General features: G+C 39.7%; 1 protein-coding gene across 1 annotated transcript in view; it reads right to left on the reverse strand.

Annotated features, from left to right (window-relative positions):
• LOC106143132 (serine/threonine-protein kinase 26) overlaps positions 1 to 20,766 on the reverse strand; it is an 81,708-nt gene that overhangs the window by 3,640 nt on the left and 57,302 nt on the right. Inside the window, exons 3-11 of the mRNA XM_060954703.1 lie at positions 11,527 to 11,743; positions 7,898 to 8,190; positions 7,499 to 7,644; positions 6,856 to 6,965; positions 5,359 to 5,474; positions 4,189 to 4,320; positions 3,706 to 3,810; positions 3,167 to 3,283; positions 520 to 590 (exon numbers count right to left, since the gene is read on the reverse strand). Coding sequence (XP_060810686.1) covers positions 520 to 590; positions 3,167 to 3,283; positions 3,706 to 3,810; positions 4,189 to 4,320; positions 5,359 to 5,474; positions 6,856 to 6,965; positions 7,499 to 7,644; positions 7,898 to 8,190; positions 11,527 to 11,743 — 1,307 coding nt within the window. The remainder of the gene's footprint in view (positions 1 to 519; positions 591 to 3,166; positions 3,284 to 3,705; positions 3,811 to 4,188; positions 4,321 to 5,358; positions 5,475 to 6,855; positions 6,966 to 7,498; positions 7,645 to 7,897; positions 8,191 to 11,526; positions 11,744 to 20,766) is intronic.

A 20,766-nucleotide genomic window follows, 5' to 3' on the forward strand; every position in this document is an offset into this window, starting at 1 on the left:
TGTTTATGACTGAGACACGAAGGGTTAGGTTCGAATTGCATTTGGGCATGATGAAAAAGAAGGAAATCATTTTAATTGGCTTAATTAGATAATGAATTCAGTAGCAGATAACTAACACAAGTCTCGAACTCACTTTGAAGTTAGCCCAATCTGTGTAATGTCCAAAAGCACCGCAGGATAAAATAAAATTGACAAGTTCTACGAAATGGAATTGCTTGATATTAAAGTCTTATCTTCCTTCACTATGAGGGTAGTTAAAATAATAAAATAGGATCCAGCCCTACCGCGTGAAAAGGTCGTAAATAAGCTTTTGTTTAGTAGGAAGACCAACATGCACTTACAAATAGTCAAAGGTGAGAGTCCACGCAAATAAAAAACAAAATAGGTAACTAAAATTACACATTAAAACGAATTATGAAAGTCTTCTGGAAAAGTAAGAAGTATTAATATATCTTCTGGAAAAGTAAGAAGTATTAATATATCTTCTGGAAAAGTAAGAAGTATTAATGTATGCGTTACCTCATCCAGTGTTGGGACGAGGCGTTGTGTGCGGGCGGCTGGTGGGACTGTGTGGCCACTCGCTGCACCACCTGTTGTAATTAAAAAAATCGGTTGTCTCTAAAGTCGGTTGTCTCTAAAGTCGGTTTACTGACGATAGTTGAACGTGACAACGTCTTAGGAAATACTGATACACCACATTCACTTTTCACTGCACTTGATACTCGACCAAAACATGTGAATGTACTATAGTACATGTGTACATTGCAGATGCAGTCGCATCGCTCACTCAAGTAGGAGAGAGACGGATGTCGAACGCTGCCGAGCGCGAAGGCCGATTGTGCCTCTTTGTCGCTCGTTCCGCGCTCTCGCTTGCACTTCAAGCCTTACATGGAACGCCTCAGAGCGAGGTAACGCCGCATGAGTCTTGTTTTTTCGTGCAGCCGGCTCAATCGATTTATAAGACGTTGTCACGTCAAAAATTTCAATAAAGATAAAAACAAATATGTACTAGCACAAAAAAAGCTATGTGATACGTGCGATTCGTTATAGAAAAATTTGTACCTAATTAAAAATCTCGTAAGACATGACATCCATCACACACGTTAGGATGACATCTAAAAAAAATGTCTTGTATTTTCATTAACAAGTTACTTTAACACATAAGGTGTCGTGCCCATTGGGAACCATTCTCTTCGATTATTAGATCATTTACAACCTGAAAATAAAAATATCGGTACATGACCGATACTTTTGAATTCTGAACGAAATATAATTTATATTGGCCATTTTTTCTTTATTCACGAGGGATAATTGTGTATGTGTAGCGGCGTGTTGACATATTGAACTATACTGCTCGAGCACATAAGGTTTTTATTCGATGGTCAATGGGCGTACCGTTTTGAGAGGTGGGGATATGCTTCGCGCCAAATCACTGGGGGACTGCGTCGTTCTCGTGTTTGGTCTCTAACAACGCAATTTTCATTGTAATCGAGAGCATGTGTGTGTATACGAGCTTTCGAACGCAGCTCGTGCGCGTGTGCATGTGTGTGTGTGCGTGTGTGCGTTCTCTTTCTGTGTGTGTGTGTGTCTCTCTCTCTGCGAGCGTACCTGCTGCACGAAGGCGCGCGTGAGGTGCGGCGCGGCGCGCTCGGCGCTGTCGAAGGCGCTGTGTGTGTGTGTGTGTGTGTGTGTCTCTCTCTCTGCGAGCGTACCTGCTGCACGAAGGCGCGCGTGAGGTGCGGCGCGGCGCGCTCGGCGCTGTCGAAGGCGCTGTGTGTGTGTGTGTGTGTGTGTGTCTCTCTCTCTGCGAGCGTACCTGCTGCACGAAGGCGCGCGTGAGGTGCGGCGCGGCGCGCTCGGCGCTGTCGAAGGCGCTGTGTGTGTGTGTGTGTGTGTGTGTCTCTCTCTCTGCGAGCGTACCTGCTGCACGAAGGCGCGCGTGAGGTGCGGCGCGGCGCGCTCGGCGCTGTCGAAGGCGCTGTGTGTGTGTGTGTGTGTGTGTGTCTCTCTCTCTGCGAGCGTACCTGCTGCACGAAGGCGCGCGTGAGGTGCGGCGCGGCGCGCTCGGCGCTGTCGAAGGCGCTGTGTGTGTGTGTGTGTGTGTGTGTCTCTCTCTCTGCGAGCGTACCTGCTGCACGAAGGCGCGCGTGAGGTGCGGCGCGGCGCGCTCGGCGCTGTCGAAGGCGCTGTGTGTGTGTGTGTGTGTGTCTCTCTCTCTGCGAGCGTACCTGCTGCACGAAGGCGCGCGTGAGGTGCGGCGCGGCGCGCTCGGCGCTGTCGAAGGCGCTGTGTGTGTGTGTGTGTGTGTGTGTCTCTCTCTCTGCGAGCGTACCTGCTGCACGAAGGCGCGCGTGAGGTGCGGCGCGGCGCGCTCGGCGCTGTCGAAGGCGCTGTGTGTGTGTGTGTGTGTGTGTGTCTCTCTCTCTGCGAGCGTACCTGCTGCACGAAGGCGCGCGTGAGGTGCGGCGCGGCGCGCTCGGCGCTGTCGAAGGCGCTGTGTGTGTGTGTGTGTGTGTGTGTGTCTCTCTCTCTGCGAGCGTACCTGCTGCACGAAGGCGCGCGTGAGGTGCGGCGCGGCGCGCTCGGCGCTGTCGAAGGCGCTGTGTGTGTGTGTGTGTGTGTGTGTCTCTCTCTCTGCGAGCGTACCTGCTGCACGAAGGCGCGCGTGAGGTGCGGCGCGGCGCGCTCGGCGCTGTCGAAGGCGCTGTGTGTGTGTGTGTGTGTGTGTGTCTCTCTCTCTGCGAGCGTACCTGCTGCACGAAGGCGCGCGTGAGGTGCGGCGCGGCGCGCTCGGCGCTGTCGAAGGCGCTGTGTGTGTGTGTGTGTGTGTGTGTCTCTCTCTCTGCGAGCGTACCTGCTGCACGAAGGCGCGCGTGAGGTGCGGCGCGGCGCGCTCGGCGCTGTCGAAGGCGCTGTGTGTGTGTGTGTGTGTGTGTGTCTCTCTCTCTGCGAGCGTACCTGCTGCACGAAGGCGCGCGTGAGGTGCGGCGCGGCGCGCTCGGCGCTGTCGAAGGCGCTGTGTGTGTGTGTGTGTGTGTGTGTCTCTCTCTCTGCGAGCGTACCTGCTGCACGAAGGCGCGCGTGAGGTGCGGCGCGGCGCGCTCGGCGCTGTCGAAGGCGCTGTGTGTGTGTGTGTGTGTGTGTGTCTCTCTCTCTGCGAGCGTACCTGCTGCACGAAGGCGCGCGTGAGGTGCGGCGCGGCGCGCTCGGCGCTGTCGAAGGCGCGGCGCAGCTCGTCCACGGCCGCCGCGCTGCCCGCCACGCCCGCGTGCGAGCGAGACAGCTGCACACACAAGTTTACACATTCACTCATTGTAATGCAGTGTGGTGTGTGCGGACTCGCACACGAAGGGTTCCATGCAATTTTTTGGGATTCTTCTACAAAGCTAGCAAGTCACGTCTATATCGCGTGCGGGAAAGATAGAGTTTACTGTCTTAAAAGGCCAGAATTGAGACTCAAATAATGACAGGTTGCTAGCCCATCTCCTACAAGAGGAATCCCAAGTTTATAAGTTTATCCCTTAGTCGCCTATAACGACATCCATGAGTAAAATATGGAGTGATTCTATTCTAAAGTGCCTGAAACCACACGGGATTATTTTTGTTTGTTTGTTACTCGGGTTTTTGTTACAAGGATAATTTCATGATTTCTGTCATAGTTAACAACGCTTACATGTTTCCATCTATGAAAATTAAAATTTTTACCTCATTGAGTAACGGATAAATCAACTGCTGTAGATACGGGTGTTTTCGCACTTTCTCCTCGCTGTTGGGCGTCCGGTCGCCTCCTCTGTGGTCTAACGGTGCCGCCTGAAACATTATTTCAGAGTGGAAAATAAAAAAAGTGAGCAAAGCTGTTTCCTTTCTAAAAAAAAATTCAAGACATTGACCCAACCTTGGAAATAAAAAGAAATTAATGATAAAACTGTTATCAACGGTTGTGAAGAGACAATAGATAGATTCTCTCATCCACATTTCTATTCAAGTTGGGATACTTGTTAAGTTGACTTTTTAGAAGAAAATGAAGCAGTGCAGTTTGTTACCGCTGCTTCTGCACCGACGCTGTTTGGCAAAATGATAGAATTGAGATTCAAATAGTGATAGGTTGCTAGCCAATCGCCTAAAAGGAGAATCTCAAGTTTATAAGCCCATCCCTTAGTCGCCTTTAGCATGGAAAAGGCTACTTACTTTATTATAAACTACACTATCTCTGTTGGAAGGCTGGTGTTCGCTCCTCTCCTTGCGTTCGTCTCGCTCACTCCTCTCCTTCTCCTTAGTCACTCTCTGCTCCGGCACTTGCACGTTTGAAGACTGTCGCGGCTGAAAATAATTCAAACATACATACTTTACATAGGTAGGTTCACATATTTGCCCCTTTACGGGGTAGACAGAGTTAATAGTCTTGATAAGAGTCTCGAGGTAGCGTTCAGCTGGATGGCATCAAATAATTGAAGTATGTCACTTATTATTATGTCATGAACACAAAGATGTACTACTCTGTACAGTGATCTAGAAAACATTTGATATTCTGTTCAATTTGTAATTCTGAATAACATTGCACCAGTGCATCCTTGGTCTCATTTTCGCCGGTACATTCAATAAGTATTTATGCCTAAACATTTATTCTAGTCGCATTTGAATGTTATAGAGAAAGATAGCAACCACTAATTAATAGTGATGGCATGAAAATCCAGCCCTATATGATTTCAGCATAATAGCCCCAAGGCTCATCTCCTGGGAAAGGAAGCAAAATGGGACAACGGCTTATATGATTATGAGGTGGTCCAAAGATATTGAATCTGGTATCTTGAACCAAATTTAAACTGTTGCTTTTTTTTTATTTTTAAGAGAAATTCGAATGTATGCCAGATTGAAGTCATCAGCGACTTCAATTTGGCTCACGTAAGCTTATTCACGCTTGCCTTAAAAATATAAGTTATAGGTATAGAAAAAAAAGTTGCAGGTAGGAAAATTTAAATGTCAGCAGCTCGCAGATTTCTCCAATACAATCGATCATATAATTATAGGTAACGTTTCAGAAGGATCGTCCACTTGGGAGAATCTAACATACTGCGCCAAGCCTACGCATAAATTGGATTAAGGTACTTAACGAACTATAAGGAATTATTATACTATTATATTGTCGTAGAAGACGACTAAGGGATAGGCTTACAAACTTGGGATTCTTATTTAGGCGATGGGCTAGCAATCTGTCACTATTTGAATTTCAATTCTACCATTAAGCCAAATAGCTGAACGTGCCCAACGTTCAGTCAACAAATTCAGTCTTTTCAAGACTGTTCTACGGCTCTGTCTACCCCGCAAGGAATTATTACTTCCTGCGATTGAATTACTCACCTTGTTGTCGTTATTATTGTTGGGTTTGTGGTTGTCGGTGGGCGGCGTTTCCTCCCTGGCGTTCAGGGAGCCGTTCTGTTTGCCCGAACTAGGCGAAACTGCGGCCGGTGTCACTTCTGTAAACAATTTATTTGTTGGCGGTTTAAAATAGGCTGATATTATGATTATGAAATTAAATGCGTGTGTTATCCAGACCAGATTAACACAATTATTAGTAAAGTAGGTATCTATCTAAGGTGAACTATTCTGCCAATCTTTTTACGTTGATAAATGTCCTAAATTTATGTATGACGTGTATATTATCATCGTAAAAAGATTGCTTACACTATTATACTAATATTACAGAAAAAGGTAAAATTAGTTTTAGCTAATCTTTGGAAATACTGAACAGATCATTAAAAATCTTTCACCCTGAAAAAGGGTTCATTATCTGTGGGTGTTATAGGCTATATGTGTACCGGGCGAGTGCTTGTATATAGGAGAGATAGTGTGGACAAAAGGGTGTTGTTTGAAAAGTGATCATATGAATATAAATTTTGAAGATTTATCTTGCGTATAAATGATTTATTATAGACAAAATCATGGTGTACAAAAAATATGATGTTGAAAAGCGATGGCTTAACAGAGATGTTAAGATTTGTCTTGGGTATTGTGACTTACTAATGAGGAGAGTGGTGTACTCTATTTCGAATTCATTTTATCTATTGCATATCATAACGTTGCAATTCAGTTCGAACTACTACAATGGTCACTGGTATATAAAAGTGTACAACATGAACCACTAGAAGGAAAAAAAGATACACTGTATTAAAAAAAGATACCTATCTTTTTTTAATACAGTGTATCTTTTTTTCCTTCCTTCTTCCTTTCTTCCAAGCAATCGCTTTTCTACACTATTACCACCTGGTAATAGTGTAGAAAAGCGATTGCTTGGAAGATAATGCGTGTATGCGTGTAGGTAACGGTTTGACGGCCTCTATGGCGCAGCGGCAGTACGCTTGTCTGTGACACCGGAGGTCTCGGGTTCGAATTCCGGCCAGGGCATGATGAGGAAAGAACTATTTCCGATTGGCCTGGGTCTTGGATGTTTATCTGTATAAGTATTTATTATAAAATATAGTATCGTTGAGTTGGTATCTCGTAACACAAGTGTTGAACTTACTTCGAGGCTAACTCAATCAGTGTAATTTGTATCGTATATATATATTTATTATATTTACTAGCTGTGCCCGCGACCTCGTCCGCGTGGAATAGTTATTTTGAGCATCATTGAAGCCCTCAAAGATGAATAATTTTCCCCGTTTTTTTAACACATTCCATTATTTCTTTGTTCCTTAAATTTGCAGCGTGATGTTATACAACCTAAAGCCTTCCTCGATAAATGGTCTATTCAACGCAAAAAGATTTTTCAATTCGAACCAATAGTTCCTAAGACTAGCGCGTTCAAACAAACAAACTCTTCAGCTTTATAATATTAGTATAGATTAGGCGAGGTACCGTGCTTGTTGTCGGCGTCCCGGAGCTGCAGCGCGCGCGCCGCCGCGCCGCCGCGCACCGTCATGATCCACGGCTCGTCCGCCTCGCCCGCCGCGCGCCCGCACTCCTCGCTGGCACACACACACATACACACATATAGTCACGTCTATATCACTTGCGGGGTAGACAGAGACAATAGGCCTCGTTCGGCTGTTTGGCTTGATGATAGAATTGAGATTCAAATAGTGACAGGTTGCTAGCCCATTGGCTTTAACATTAATACCAAAGTTTATAAGCCTTCCTTGACTTTTACAAGCTGCGCGAAAAGTTTAGCAGCTGATACACACTATGTGTTTCATAGTTATCGGAACCAACATGAAACACACGTTAATTTATTAACGTAATGTTAATAAGCAAAATCACAAGGCAATCGATAAATATTATAATTATTGGTTAAGTTTGAGTACAGAATATTTTATTTTTAAAAATAGAAAAAACTTCATTACTGTCATTGATTGATTATTAATATAAAACACATATACAAAAACAATTTTTTATCGACCCGGGATTGAACCCAGGATCTCAGGTTTTGAAGAAAACTTTCCCAGTAGTGGGCTGAAGAAATTGTTGTAAGAATTTGAGTAGCTAAATTAAGATTCCTTACGAGTCTGAATTTTCTGATTCTGTCTCACTTTCCTCGCTCCGTTGCGCCTTCCATTTCTTATACCTATCTATAAGATCCATTAGATACGAATTCTTCTTAGCTTTCCTGATAAACTGGAACTTTAATAACTCTTTTGCTGTCGGCCTCTGGAATTGACAAGAATTTTATTTAAATACATAGGTTTAAATGAAAATATTTCTTACATATTCGTGTCATGTTAAGGGCATACTTTTTCCAAAGTATTGTTAAAAGAATGGAAGTTACACGTAAACAAGTAATCGTGCACCATAACTTCAAAACATAACGTATTTGTCTTTTTCACTATCAATCCAAAATAAACCATCCCCAAGTTAAACAGCTCAAGGCATTCTCCAACTTGATTTAAAAACAAACACTCACATTTTCTGGGTCCTTATTCAAACACGCCTCGACGAACTCTTTGAAGGGTTTCGAATAGCTGCCCGTCAGCTGCGGGGGGTTATTCTTAGGTATGAGGAATAGAACTCGCATGGGATGTAGCTCCGAATTGGGAGGTTCACCCTTGGCTAGTTCAATGGCGGTGATGCCCAGCGACCAGATGTCCGCTTTGCTGTCGTAACACGACTGCTTTATAACCTCGGGCGCCATCCAGAAGGGCGTGCCGACGAATGTGTTCCTCTTGCTTGTTGTGTTCGTTAATTGACCGGCGACACCTGGAATTGAACGGTGCACATTAAGTGGTGGATAAATTGATGTTTTACCCTTCAAGGCTTGAGTACGCAACAATCTTATCATTGCATTGGCAGTATCTTAAACTGAAGTAGGTATAAATATCAAACCAAAACATGAATTGTTGCGATTCTTTAAGTAACTTATCACAAAACCAACTTTAAAATGAACGCCGAAGTAATTTTATGTTTTTGCTTATCGTAAATTCTCGACAAACTTGACCAACAACAATAATAGGTCACCTTTCATCCCGGATAGAGGTGTGGTATTTGCAATAAGGAAGGTGACCGTGAATGTCTATTAGGTACATATAAAATTAAACATTATTATTTCATTAACAAATAATAATTGACGATAATCGTTTATTTAGGACGTCGCCCAAGAAGGTTAATGTTTGATTTATTCACTGTAGATGACATCAGAACTGACCGATCATCGATTTATGAATTCATCGCCAAATCAGAATCAATTGAAACTTATTCAAATAACGAGTAGACAGTAGCGCGACTGACGGCATTTATTATTTTAAGCTTGAATTGAAACTATCCCAATTTATTGTCTACTAGCTTTTAGCCCGGGGCTTAGCTTCTGCGGGAATTTCCAAAATAAAGTAGCCTGAAGGTCTCGTCTATATCGGTTATTTTTCAGAATCTCTATATCATTACAAATAAACATACAAATATTTTCATTTTATATTAAAGATGTCAAGTCAAATACCGATTCAGTTGAGAATTAAAAATAATGTTGTAACAACAACGGTGCGAATACATTATATTGATTTACTTTATTGGTCTCCAGCTGCGAATCATCATGCTTGTTTAACCCACCTTAAACATCACACGTACATTGTATCATAGTGTAAGAATGAACATCATAACGTAATTGTTTTAAAAACGCTTCTGCCTAAATGAAGCATATTCGCATCATTAAATATGGTTCATATGCAGCCAAAATATTATTTGATTAATTATTATTTCAAGGTAAGGAGTTTTTCAAAAAAATATCAAACACGAAATTATATAAGAACTTAACTAAGTCAAGTCTATTATTTAGACGGAATTGTTCTTTTTGTGTAGCCGGTAGCGACAGTTCAACTCGCATGAAGCATTTCTAAAAGCCATATTAATACGTTACCAAAACAAAAGAACATTGAGCGTTGTCTTTGGCAAGGCACGGAATGGCAAATGTTCAAATATTGGCCACCGGCCAAAGCGTCCCCGGGGTGCGGTATGTGGGGTTAACTTTTACGGAATCTTTCATTACCACTATTTTACAAACAAACGTATATATTGTATGTATAGTACTTATACTAAAAAGTAATTGAATTTTTAATGGATTATTTAACTTGATTTAATAATTATCGTTAAGATTGTATAGTGAAACGTTGCACCAACTTTGCTGACGGATAGATTACAAAATAAAGTATAACTTCAAAAACTTATTAAAATACTATGTCCCACTGACCTCGTAGACGTGATTAATTTTATTATGTAAGTAGCACGAACCAATAGTAAAAAAAAACTATTACAAATCATTACAAAGGTTCAAAGTACATACATAGCTTCTACATTACACGCGTAAGCATAACCTACATACCACTCTATTGTAACGTTTTCCGCGTCAGCATTAGAATAAAGCAAATAAGGCTGGATTCCAGCGAGGCGGCCGAGTATATCACGGCTTATTGATTAGATAGCTGACTGTAAAATATTTTCGCGTCCACGCATCGCTGGCCACGGCTGCGGCTCGTAAAGCCGGAGCAACATCGACGAATGTGTATTGGTGCGGAGTAGTCACTCGAGAAATAGCAGAGGAGAAATAAAATAGCTATTCGATCGGGCTTTCAGCTATGTTTCATAAATAATCAGTCTTTAGCCAATTTTTTATCGAACTAGTTCAACTTTGTATTTAATGAGTTTTGTAAAATATTTGAAATCAAAATTGTTAAATGTTAAAGTTATGCTATAACATTTCGTTAAATCAGTTCTAGCTATGTTACAACGTATATTATACAGTAGATATAACAGCCATCAACTTTTCCATGCCTACCGAAGTAAAACTGAGTTTCAAAACCATTATATGTAGCAAGGCTTTATAGCCACTAAAGCACAGCATGTGATACGGTTATATCTTTAGGGGTGGTTTTCCACCTTACTTTGAAAGCACTAGCAAAGTATCCACGAACGAAACTTGAATCAGTAACGAATGTTCACATAAAAAAGATTTAGATGTTTGTAACATATGTATTTTTATTTCACTCGTTGGATCTTTAATGAATAAAATGGCTCTCGGAAAGTACCGGTTCGCGGAACAGATAATAAAACTACACTATAATATTGATAGTAAAACTACAATTTAAAACAAGACTAGTACAATGTAATGACATTGAAAACGTTCCATAATACGTGTAGTTTTCCACATCATCACATGTCGAAGAGGAAAATAATCAACAATAGGTATGTGGACGCGATTAATTTTAAATCCAAATTAGCCTAACAAGCCAGCAGGGAATTAATTCGGACATATAAATTAGGCGACGTTTGTCGCCTTGCTTGATTAGAAAGATTAGGCTAATTTTATTTGTGTGTGTTACGATATCAAATGTAGGTATTCATTTAATTATTTCACTTTAGAAAAGTATGAAAAGCGATTTGGTCAATGGTATTTCTCTTTTTTACCCATTCTTTTATGTCTATAATTTCGATGATTTTTAAAAATAAAATATAGATTTCGGTTTTGCATCATCACAACCAATTTATCTTAATATTTTTTTAATATACATATCTCCGACAAAATCGATAATTAATACACAAAAATGATTTCTCATTTACATAAGACGTCGTACTTATCATTGGCGTGGTACTTGCGTTTCACAACGGTTCGAAATAATGTTCAGATAAGGCATGTACCGACTCACGGACGGCCGCTATCACTGGCTATCTAAGCAATGTCTTAATGTGTGTAAATCTTTTTAAAGCTATTCAACGAGATACACGATCTACAGGATAAGTAAAAGCTGATAAGAGATTAAATGATAAAATCGTAATATGGTGAAATACTAATTGGAATTAAAGGCAGCTTGTTTTCTAAAAATATCTTTCTGATTTACAGAAAGATATTCTTTTCTTCTTTTCTTCTTCTTTTTAAAAAGGAAATGAGCCTTTTAGATCTTTTTCTGCTTCACAAATTTACTTAGTTTATTGCGGCTAAAGGTATCTAAGCAAATTTGTTCGTAACAATTTAGCGCCACAAAATTGGCAGATCGCTAGGTACCCCGCACTTTCTAAATGTAATTAAAATTAATGATTGACTTCACTCACCAAAATCGGCTAGTTTGACGTCGCCCATCTCGCTCAGCAGTACATTAGCAGCTTTGATATCCCTGTGCAGTTTCCTCTCCGAATGCAAGTAGTCCAGCCCACGAAGGACTTCGCGCAATATCACCGCTATGTGCATCTCCTCGAAGCTGCCCGCCTTCATCAGGTCCAGGGCAGAGCCCCCGCCGAGGTATTCCATTATAATCCATAGTTTTGTTCCCTGTAAAGGAGAAAAATTTATGATGATAAATTTGTTTTTGTATAGAAAAAACATGGGCACATTCATCTAGTGAAGGTTTTAGTATCCGTATATAGTATAGTTCCAGTTAGGGTTACGTTCCCCTGATAAATATTGCGGAGGCAAGACAGGTCAGACAGACAGTCGCTTCGTGTTAAAACCTGACTTAATCAATCTAGATCACATCCTGAAGGGACTGGTCAAAAGGCACAACGCAGGCTTTACTTCAGAGAGGTGAGGATGTTTCTGGAAATGACGCGAGGAGGAAGAATTATAGAAAAAACATATAGGTACTTAGCAAAGAAATGTGCTACCTCCATTTGCAATATTGATTTCAATTAATAATGTTATAATTCTAAATTCCAGTTACGTTCCAGGCCACCAATTAAAATCTACAATGATTCATGTGATGAAGATTAAATCATTTATTTATGACATACTTGAGCATGTCACATTAACCTGGGGCAATTAATAACGAGGCGAAACGCAATAACTCTCGACAATTCCGCAAACAGCTCCAGCAAAGGAAACAATAACAAATTGGAAAAGTTCTGCAATAAATCTTCCCGAAATGACGTTCCTAAACGTCACATTCGAGTTTTGGTAATTGCCGTGAGGAAATTACGTTTCTACGTGTTATATGATTTGGGATTCCAAATCGAGATTCGCATCCATCATTTCATTCAGTCGCCACGCGAGGTAAGGTAATTTTCAATATAAGAAAAGAAATGTTCAACAAAAATGAATAATAGTGGTATCGTATAAAATTACTAGTAATTAAAGGAACTAAAAGAGCTATCAAGCAAAGATAATTTCTTTGATATGATAAAACTAGATACCTATTTTATTCGAGTGCCATAAACTTTTAGTTTCCCGAGAAAAGGTTACAAAAACACAAATGATAGTTGGTAGGTTGGTACTGAAAGTGTGCAGAGTATTTTCATAGATACAGCACGGCGTGCACATTCACGTGAGCGGTGCAACACGGAAGAAGACAATGTGAGCAGCGGAGCGCGGATCCGGCGCGGCCCGCGACTCATTCACGGCCCATCAGCTCCGTGAGGGACCAGGGTCGCAAATGATCGTAGAATATGCTACGCACATGTCGCATAATGCTGACATAACACGAAGCTAAATACATATAATAAACTGAAGGTTACAATGGGGTAGCTGATAGAGCTTAATAGAAAAGTGATTTGGTGATTACATATATTCGTTCAATTTCATTATTTTCCAATAGCTCAACTATTTGTATGCTAAATGGTCTTGGCGTGTATCTACACTGGTTGCAGTACCAAAATTTAGTTATAGAAGTTTGGGAGTTAATATACCGAAATTCTCAACAGACTATGAAACTTTAGAGACTCAAATCAAAACAGCTGTTGCGTCAAAACTTTCATGCCTGCTGATCGACATTCCGAGGAACACTGAAAGTGATACCCATTGCAAGAATACAGTTAAACTTTCCAGACAACCCCTGCTGAAACATAATATAACATAATTAAGGAATAGAGAAGGGTCATTTTTAATCCAGTTATAGACAATGCGATAGGCCAGATCCAGGTAGCGAAAAGTGACTAACATATCACCGCACCTAATATAAAGGATTTTTTAGTTTTCCACACACACAACGTCATGAGGTCCTGATAAGTTCAAAGGAATACCTAACCCCACACAAAAGCCAGCGTGGAATAAAATAATTTGCAGAGTTATTTCAGATAGCAATCTTGTACTTAGCTTGCTGTCTGTAAGACAACACTACAACATTGACCTCGCGGCCACCTCATGGGAGAAAACTGAGATTAACTCGGCCGTGTAATGGCAGCTGAGACGGAGAAAACAATGTTCCGACCTCGGCAAATTGTATCCGTTGTTACACGCACCAACTCATTATTGCCTTTGCGGCTATGAATAGAGGAACGAGACGTAACAGAAAAATAAAGAAATTACCCCTCGATCCCTGCATACCTTTTTTCGCTTCTATCACATTCATTCATAAGTCTCTAAGCAAGATCGCCAGTTTAGGATCCTTTCGACCGACCTTTTGCCTAGACATCTTCGATTTTATCAAGGTTCATTCGTCTAGACTAGACCTTCTCTTTCCAACATTCCCGTTACACACTATATATAAAAAAATACTATGCTCACAAACACACGTAAATTTTTCGCCACCAATCTACTTTTTCCTACCTTTATAATTACCTTTACTTATGATAAGAAGACCTTTAGAAAATCTCTCAAAACACACAATAGAGGCGTTGTCATTTAAAGGAAATGAATACCGCTAACTCCTAAATATAGCCACAATGCATGAGAAAAGCTTTAACGAATTCGACGACCGCACAAGATATTTCGTCCCAAACATCAAACAAAATGTGAAGAGGAAAATAACGGGTTGGTCCCAAATTTTTTGGGTAAATAAATAGACACAAACACATTCTAGCATATTCAGGAAACTGCTGAAAACGTATGAAAAAGTTGCATTTGTCTCGAATTAACATAATAAATAAGGGTTTGCAGAAAGTTATCTGTGAAATGGGTGCCCCTTTTTGTAAACTTTTGGGATTGCTTTTGACAGCCCTGACGTAATTTGCTACATCGGAAGCTATAACAGTAAACATGGTATATTATAGCCGACGCCCATCTAATAAAATAGGAGAGAAAACGGGAGCTCCTGTAATGGCAAGATAAATAACGGAGTGTAATCTGTTAGCATCGAAAGCTACTTGAGTAATTTAATAATCTCCGTGTGAGATAACATACATTCAGTCAGAAAAGTATCGGGAATGGATTATTTATTTATGGTTCCAAATTCAAATTTTTGTTTTTTTTGTTGTTGTTAGATTGGCACAACTGTTTTCCATTTTGGCGCGGAGTTTGAGTTGCATCTGTTGTTTACATTAAATACAGTGCTATTTTTAGTTATATCATATCTAGTGTGTATTGCTAATTTCATAATGGATAAAAACATCGAACAAAGAGTTTGTCTTAAATTTTGCATTGCCAATGGAATATCGTGTTCGGAGTCACTGAAAATGTTACAGAAGGCTTACGGTGAATCGACTTTATCAAAAACTCGTGCTTATGAGTGGTACAAAGCGTTCAAAAGCGGTCGAGATGTGATGGAAGATTTGCCTCGCTCTGGTAGGCCATCAACGTCTGCAACTGAAGTTAACATCGCAAAAGTGAAGGAAATAGTGACTGAAAATCCTCATTCAACTTTGAGAGAGATAGCCACCGAACTTTCTGTATCTCACGAGTCGATCCGTACCATTTTAACTAATAATTTGGGTATGAAACATGTTGCCGCTCGGCTAGTCCCAAAAGACCTGAATTTTTTTCAAAAACTCAATCACATGAGAGTCGCTGAGGACATGCTAGAACGAGTCAATTCCGACCCAACATTCATGAAACGCATTGTTACTGGTGACGAGACGTGGGTTTACGAGTTTGACATGCAAACTAGTCAACAAGCTTCGGAGTGGCGCCTTCCAACTGAACCGAAACCGAAAAAACCACGCCAAAGTCGTTCAAAAGTCAAAGTCATGTTGACTGTTTTCTTTGACTATCGCGGTGTTGTGCACTCGGAATTCTTGCCGGAAGGTCAAACGGTAAATAAGGAATATTATTTGAGTGTTATGCGGCGTTTAAGAGAGCAAATCCGACGAAAAAGGCCAGATTTGTGGAAAGAAAATTCTTGGATTTTGCACCATGATAATGCACCTTCGCACAAGGCCATCATTGTGAACGAATTTTTAACCAAACACTCAACAAATACCATCGAGCAACCACCATATTCACCAGATATGGCTCCAGCCGACTTTTTTCTTTTTCCTAAACTCAAATTACCACTTCGTGGCACCCGTTTTCAATCGGTAGAATACATAAAAGAGAATTCGCGGCGAGAACTGACCTCAATTCCGGAAACAGCGTTTAAAAAATGTTTTGATGATTGGATTATTCGTTGGCGTAAGTGTATCGTTTCTAAAGGAGCATATTTTGAAGGTGATAAAATAAATTTGGATGAATAACAAACAGTTTGTGTATTATTGATCTTTTCCTGCTACTTTCTTGACAGAGTAGTAAGGTAGAATGTTGGAGGCGTGTGGCCACAATACGGAGGCACTCATCAGCCTATCGGATTATGTAAGGTGGTATTATTCTATCACAGTGGATGGAACAATGAAATGAATACACAAAGCGATAACTCTTGGAGACGTGAAAACAGGGTCACGCCGATACTGTTAGACCAGGTTACAGAACTTTCCGATTTGAGGGTATCTATAGGTAATAATATTTTCTAAGATACGTTTGAATATGACGCCAATTGAGATTCGAGGGTTTCGAATCAAGCAACTAAGTAGAAAACGGTGACTGTGCATTATTCAAAGGCAAAACATTACACAAACGAGACACAGTCACAACTACACCTCATATTACCTCTCATTAAAAGAGACCCAGACTAAACAGCTCTAAGGTTACGCAGCTGCCAGCAATGACCTCGGGTGCTCTCGAAGCAGAATTTTAACGAGGAATAGAAAGCCTTGTAAGGATCTATTCATAATAAGCTTTTCATAGACTATAAGGCTGCTTGTACCCGTCATGTAGGTATTCGTAGTTGTAGCTACCGTTGGCGTCGGTCAAAGACCTCGTCGTCGCGACATCCACCAAAGTAAAACAAGAATGCTGCACTATTAATTCAAGAGAAGTTAAATAAGGGTATCTAACGAACAGACGCTTACATTTCAGAAGATGAGATTATAAGTTTAAGATGTCTTGTTATGGAAGTTAAGTCAGTTTCGGTCTCGTTAATTCATTATAACTTAAATGACAATGAAGACGTTTAATCGCCCAAGTTGAAAAGTCGTGCCAGCAATTAATTTCTTTTAAATCTCGTGCGTCGAATGTAATTTGAACGATATACAAAATAATTAAGGAAGATGAAAGTTTTGAGAGACGGAAATAATACAGCAATAATTTATCAAAATAATAACAATTGATACAATAAATCTTACAGATATAAATAGTTACCAATCGTGACGTACCTTTAAATGGTGTTGTGCCCATATCCCGTATATTTATCAGTGTTTTAACATCGTTTGTGTGACGTTGACATTTTCCCTCACATAAGACACGATGTATAACAAAATATTATGAATAAATATTTTGAAATTTCACGCTAGCTTCACCCAAACGTCAATTTAACGTCGTCTTGGATTCACGTTAACGAGTAAGCGACAGCTATTGTCATCGATGGATGACAAGTAGGTAATACATATTGATTATAACGACATTGCTATACTGTAGATTAATCAAGATAATAATAAACAGCAATACAACCATTTAGTCTATAAGTAGATTATATCAGATGCGGGTCGGAACAAACTAAATGGTTGTCGCATAAAACCTAATTTAAAGATTAAGTTAAATAAGCTAGGATAATAACGTTATCCTTATACCACTTTGTTGAGACAACTTAAAACTACTGGCTGAATTTAGCTTTGTCTAAAATCAATCACTTATATGAAACGCAAATGTGACTGATTGATCTATCAACGGATAGCCCAAGCTACTGGACCTATCGAGCTAAAATTTGCCATGCTGCAGAAAGTTGCTATGATGGAGGTATCTGCCAACAAAGAATTCCTGCAGGAACGAGAGATAATGGGATTTTTCGTTTTACGCGGGTGGAGCCGCGGACGCTCTCTAATCATAACAAAAAAATGCTAACTGCAACACGCGTTCGAAAAATTTAATCAATATTACACATGTTACATGATGTGAGAAAATGTAAGCTCCCATTGTCGTCTGAAAAATAAGGGTATATTTCAGGGACGCGAACAATCGAAGCTAGGGCGGAGTTCATCATTCGTTTAACTAATTCAGCGCCCGCGTTGTCATGGTAACGCGTCGCGTCGGGGGTCGTAAGCCTGCAACTGTACTGGGTATGGACTGCTCTAATCTGCGAGCTGAACTAAATATTGTCATTCTTTTTTAAAAATCATATTAGTACTAAATAATACGTACTTTTTGTTTAAGCTTAATACAATTTTAAAGGTAAAATTCTGAATACATATATGTAAAAATTTATGACTGCCATAATAGCGACATAAACAATTCAAGTAATTCAATTAATTACAGTTGAAGTTCATAAAGCTATAACAAAAAGAGTATTTCGAAAAGATGAGAAATAGAATGTTTCCATTGATATCTCGTGCAAATCGGCACACATTATTCTATCATGGGTTCTTCGATAAAATTAAATACTATTGATTTTGATCTAGTGTTGCCAGCAAAATGGGATTACGGGGATTTCAACTCTAATCTTTGGTTTGCATTCATAGAATAACATATCCTTCGCAGATCTCCTACATGTGGCAAATAGATGATAAATCAAAAAACTTTGTTATGGTATTGTCTATGTAAATACCATCGCCTCCCTAGCCTTAATCAATTCCTGGCCGATTTGTTCCCGCTAGTTTCCAAGTTCTTGTAAACAAAAGCGATGCAGCCAATTTAAGTTTGCAAGGAGTCTGGCTGAGTGCTTACAATCATAATGGAACCGTGTAAAGGCGTTAACTTTGCAGATGAATTCAATGGAGGGTTTCTTTGATCAAAATTGTTTTCAAATAGTTTCCTTACTAATATATTTCCATCCATCACATCTGACTTCGATTTTGAATAGTACAGCGTTATAAAACTGAATAAACACCTGATAAAGATGAATTACATATGATTTTTACTTTTCTCATAAAGAAACAGCGAGACAGTATTGCACGAGAATCATAATGAGAAATAGATATTGTAATAAAACAAAGTGTAACAAATTAGTGGCGTGATTTGAATGGCGATTCCAAATCAACATTCAATATTCACTCCTTAAAAATGGAAGTTTGAAACTTTTCAATCAACGACAGGATTCATTCAGCGTACTTCAATCTGTGGATCTCGAAGCGGAATCAATTCCATTTCAAAACGGGAGTGCTTGACTAAATCGAAGGGATTGGGACGAAATTGCGAAGATAAGACGTGGTCGCCGAATATCCCCGGATCCCAACAACCCGCTTGGAAGAAGGGAATCCCTTTTAAAAGCTGGAATTAGTCGAAATCGCATTGCCGCTCCCCTTATCAAGACAGTGATAAAGAATCCTGGAATGTGAACAAACTGCAGACTTTCATTATCTGGTGGTAGGGGATTTCCCTTGTCTAGTAAAATTACACATATTTAGATAGGTAATAAATTTGATTTTCTCATTCCACCAAATCAGTCCATTAAGTCACATTAAATTAAAAAAGATATCCTAATAGAAACTTTCGGTACACAGGTACCCAATTACCGATGTAGAGCACATGTTATACTTTGACCATAAATCTAAGTTACCGAGTTTCGAGTCCGCCCTAGAGTTTGTAAGTATTATGGAAAAGTTTGTGTCCCAGCATCGTCCCTCATTTGTCATTAAGTCGCTTCTACGGGCGAGACGGTGACTAATCCTAACATTACAGGACTTATCCTTGCGGAGTGGATGTTTAGGGGCAAACTTCGTAAGATTATGCTCGACTCAGTAACAAATAAGCTCGAGTTTCTAGTCTCGAGAGTGCGAGTCTAACTTAAAGTAGCAACATCAACTTGGTTTATTGATAAGATAAACGAAAAGATGCATACAGTGGTTGCGAATGATTAGTTTATATAACCATGTGTAAGAAAAGTTAATACAAAGCAAAATCTATTGATTTGGAGAAATGCAATCTTCCGACTCTACGGAATCACAGAAATATAACAAAGTGCCACGATAACAACAATATAAATTATTCATATACCGTCCTTCGTATCAGACTCGTGTCGAAAGATTTGATAGCCCGAATGGGCTCCGTGATATTGTTGCAAGCTAAGATCTATTTGCTTATATCCTTTTTGATATACAGATAAAAAAAAACAATGGCCGATGTAGGTAAAGTGCTTTTACGAGTGGAAATTTAGGAGTAACATTTCGAGGATACTTATTCGAGACCGGTCGACAGCCGGCCCGTAAAAGTGCCGACACCACCGCTCTATAAACCTTTTGGAGAGCTCTCCGATGACGCTTCAGGTGAAAATTGCAAATTACGTGTAAAAGGTCTCATATGAAAATGTGTGTTGGTTGGGTAAAGAGAGAACATATGTCCATTTTAACATAACGTTCTTTGACCGACCAAAAAGATGTCCACCTTGGATTTATGAGAAAAGTCCGAAAATACGCGATGATCGCTTAAGATTGAGAAAAAATCGGGCTTACAAACACTGGCTATAAGAGGCCATAGTTTAATGAGATGGTAGAAGTATTTTATTGGGGCATCCATATTTAGGAACATGGCTTTATTATTAGGGGAAATAAAACTACGAAATGACCATACCAAAAATACAATTTAAAAAAGTTCTCTATATTTTTTTTAAGTTACATAAAATCAAATGTTTTACATAAATAAATACATTAAATGCCATCTTATTGAACCTTTTGGGTTGTTATACACAGCTTATTGATTTAATGAAAAGGGATTAAGAATTTAAGAAAGATCGTGTTTATTACACATATACATTTTTTATAGCAGAATGGCGTAAACCGTTTTATTATTAATTAAAACGGATAAAGAATAACTGAAAACTGATATGACGAAGCTGATATAAAGAAAGAATCAGAAAAAAAATCAGCTTCTCATCGTGCATGTTTTGCAAAAAAAAACTTTAGCCTTAAATGTCTATCAATTAATAGTTTATCAATGATGAGTTACAAATTTGAGCAATGTAAGTCGCAATGCTCAAATGTAATCGAATCTTATTGCTAACTCTTCACACCTTACGAAATCGCTATTTATTATACAATCGTAGAAGTATAGACCTGTTTCGTGTGCTGAGTATTCAACGCATAAATAATGCTTAGTTTGTCACGAGGTGTCATAATGTTACACCTCTTGCGGAGAGCGTGAAGAGCCTCTCAGTTGTGAAATCATTTTAGGGTTTCCATTACGAG

The sequence above is a fragment of the Amyelois transitella genome, chromosome 2 (assembly GCF_032362555.1).
Source record: "Amyelois transitella isolate CPQ chromosome 2, ilAmyTran1.1, whole genome shotgun sequence".
NCBI lineage: Eukaryota > Metazoa > Arthropoda > Insecta > Lepidoptera > Pyralidae > Amyelois > Amyelois transitella.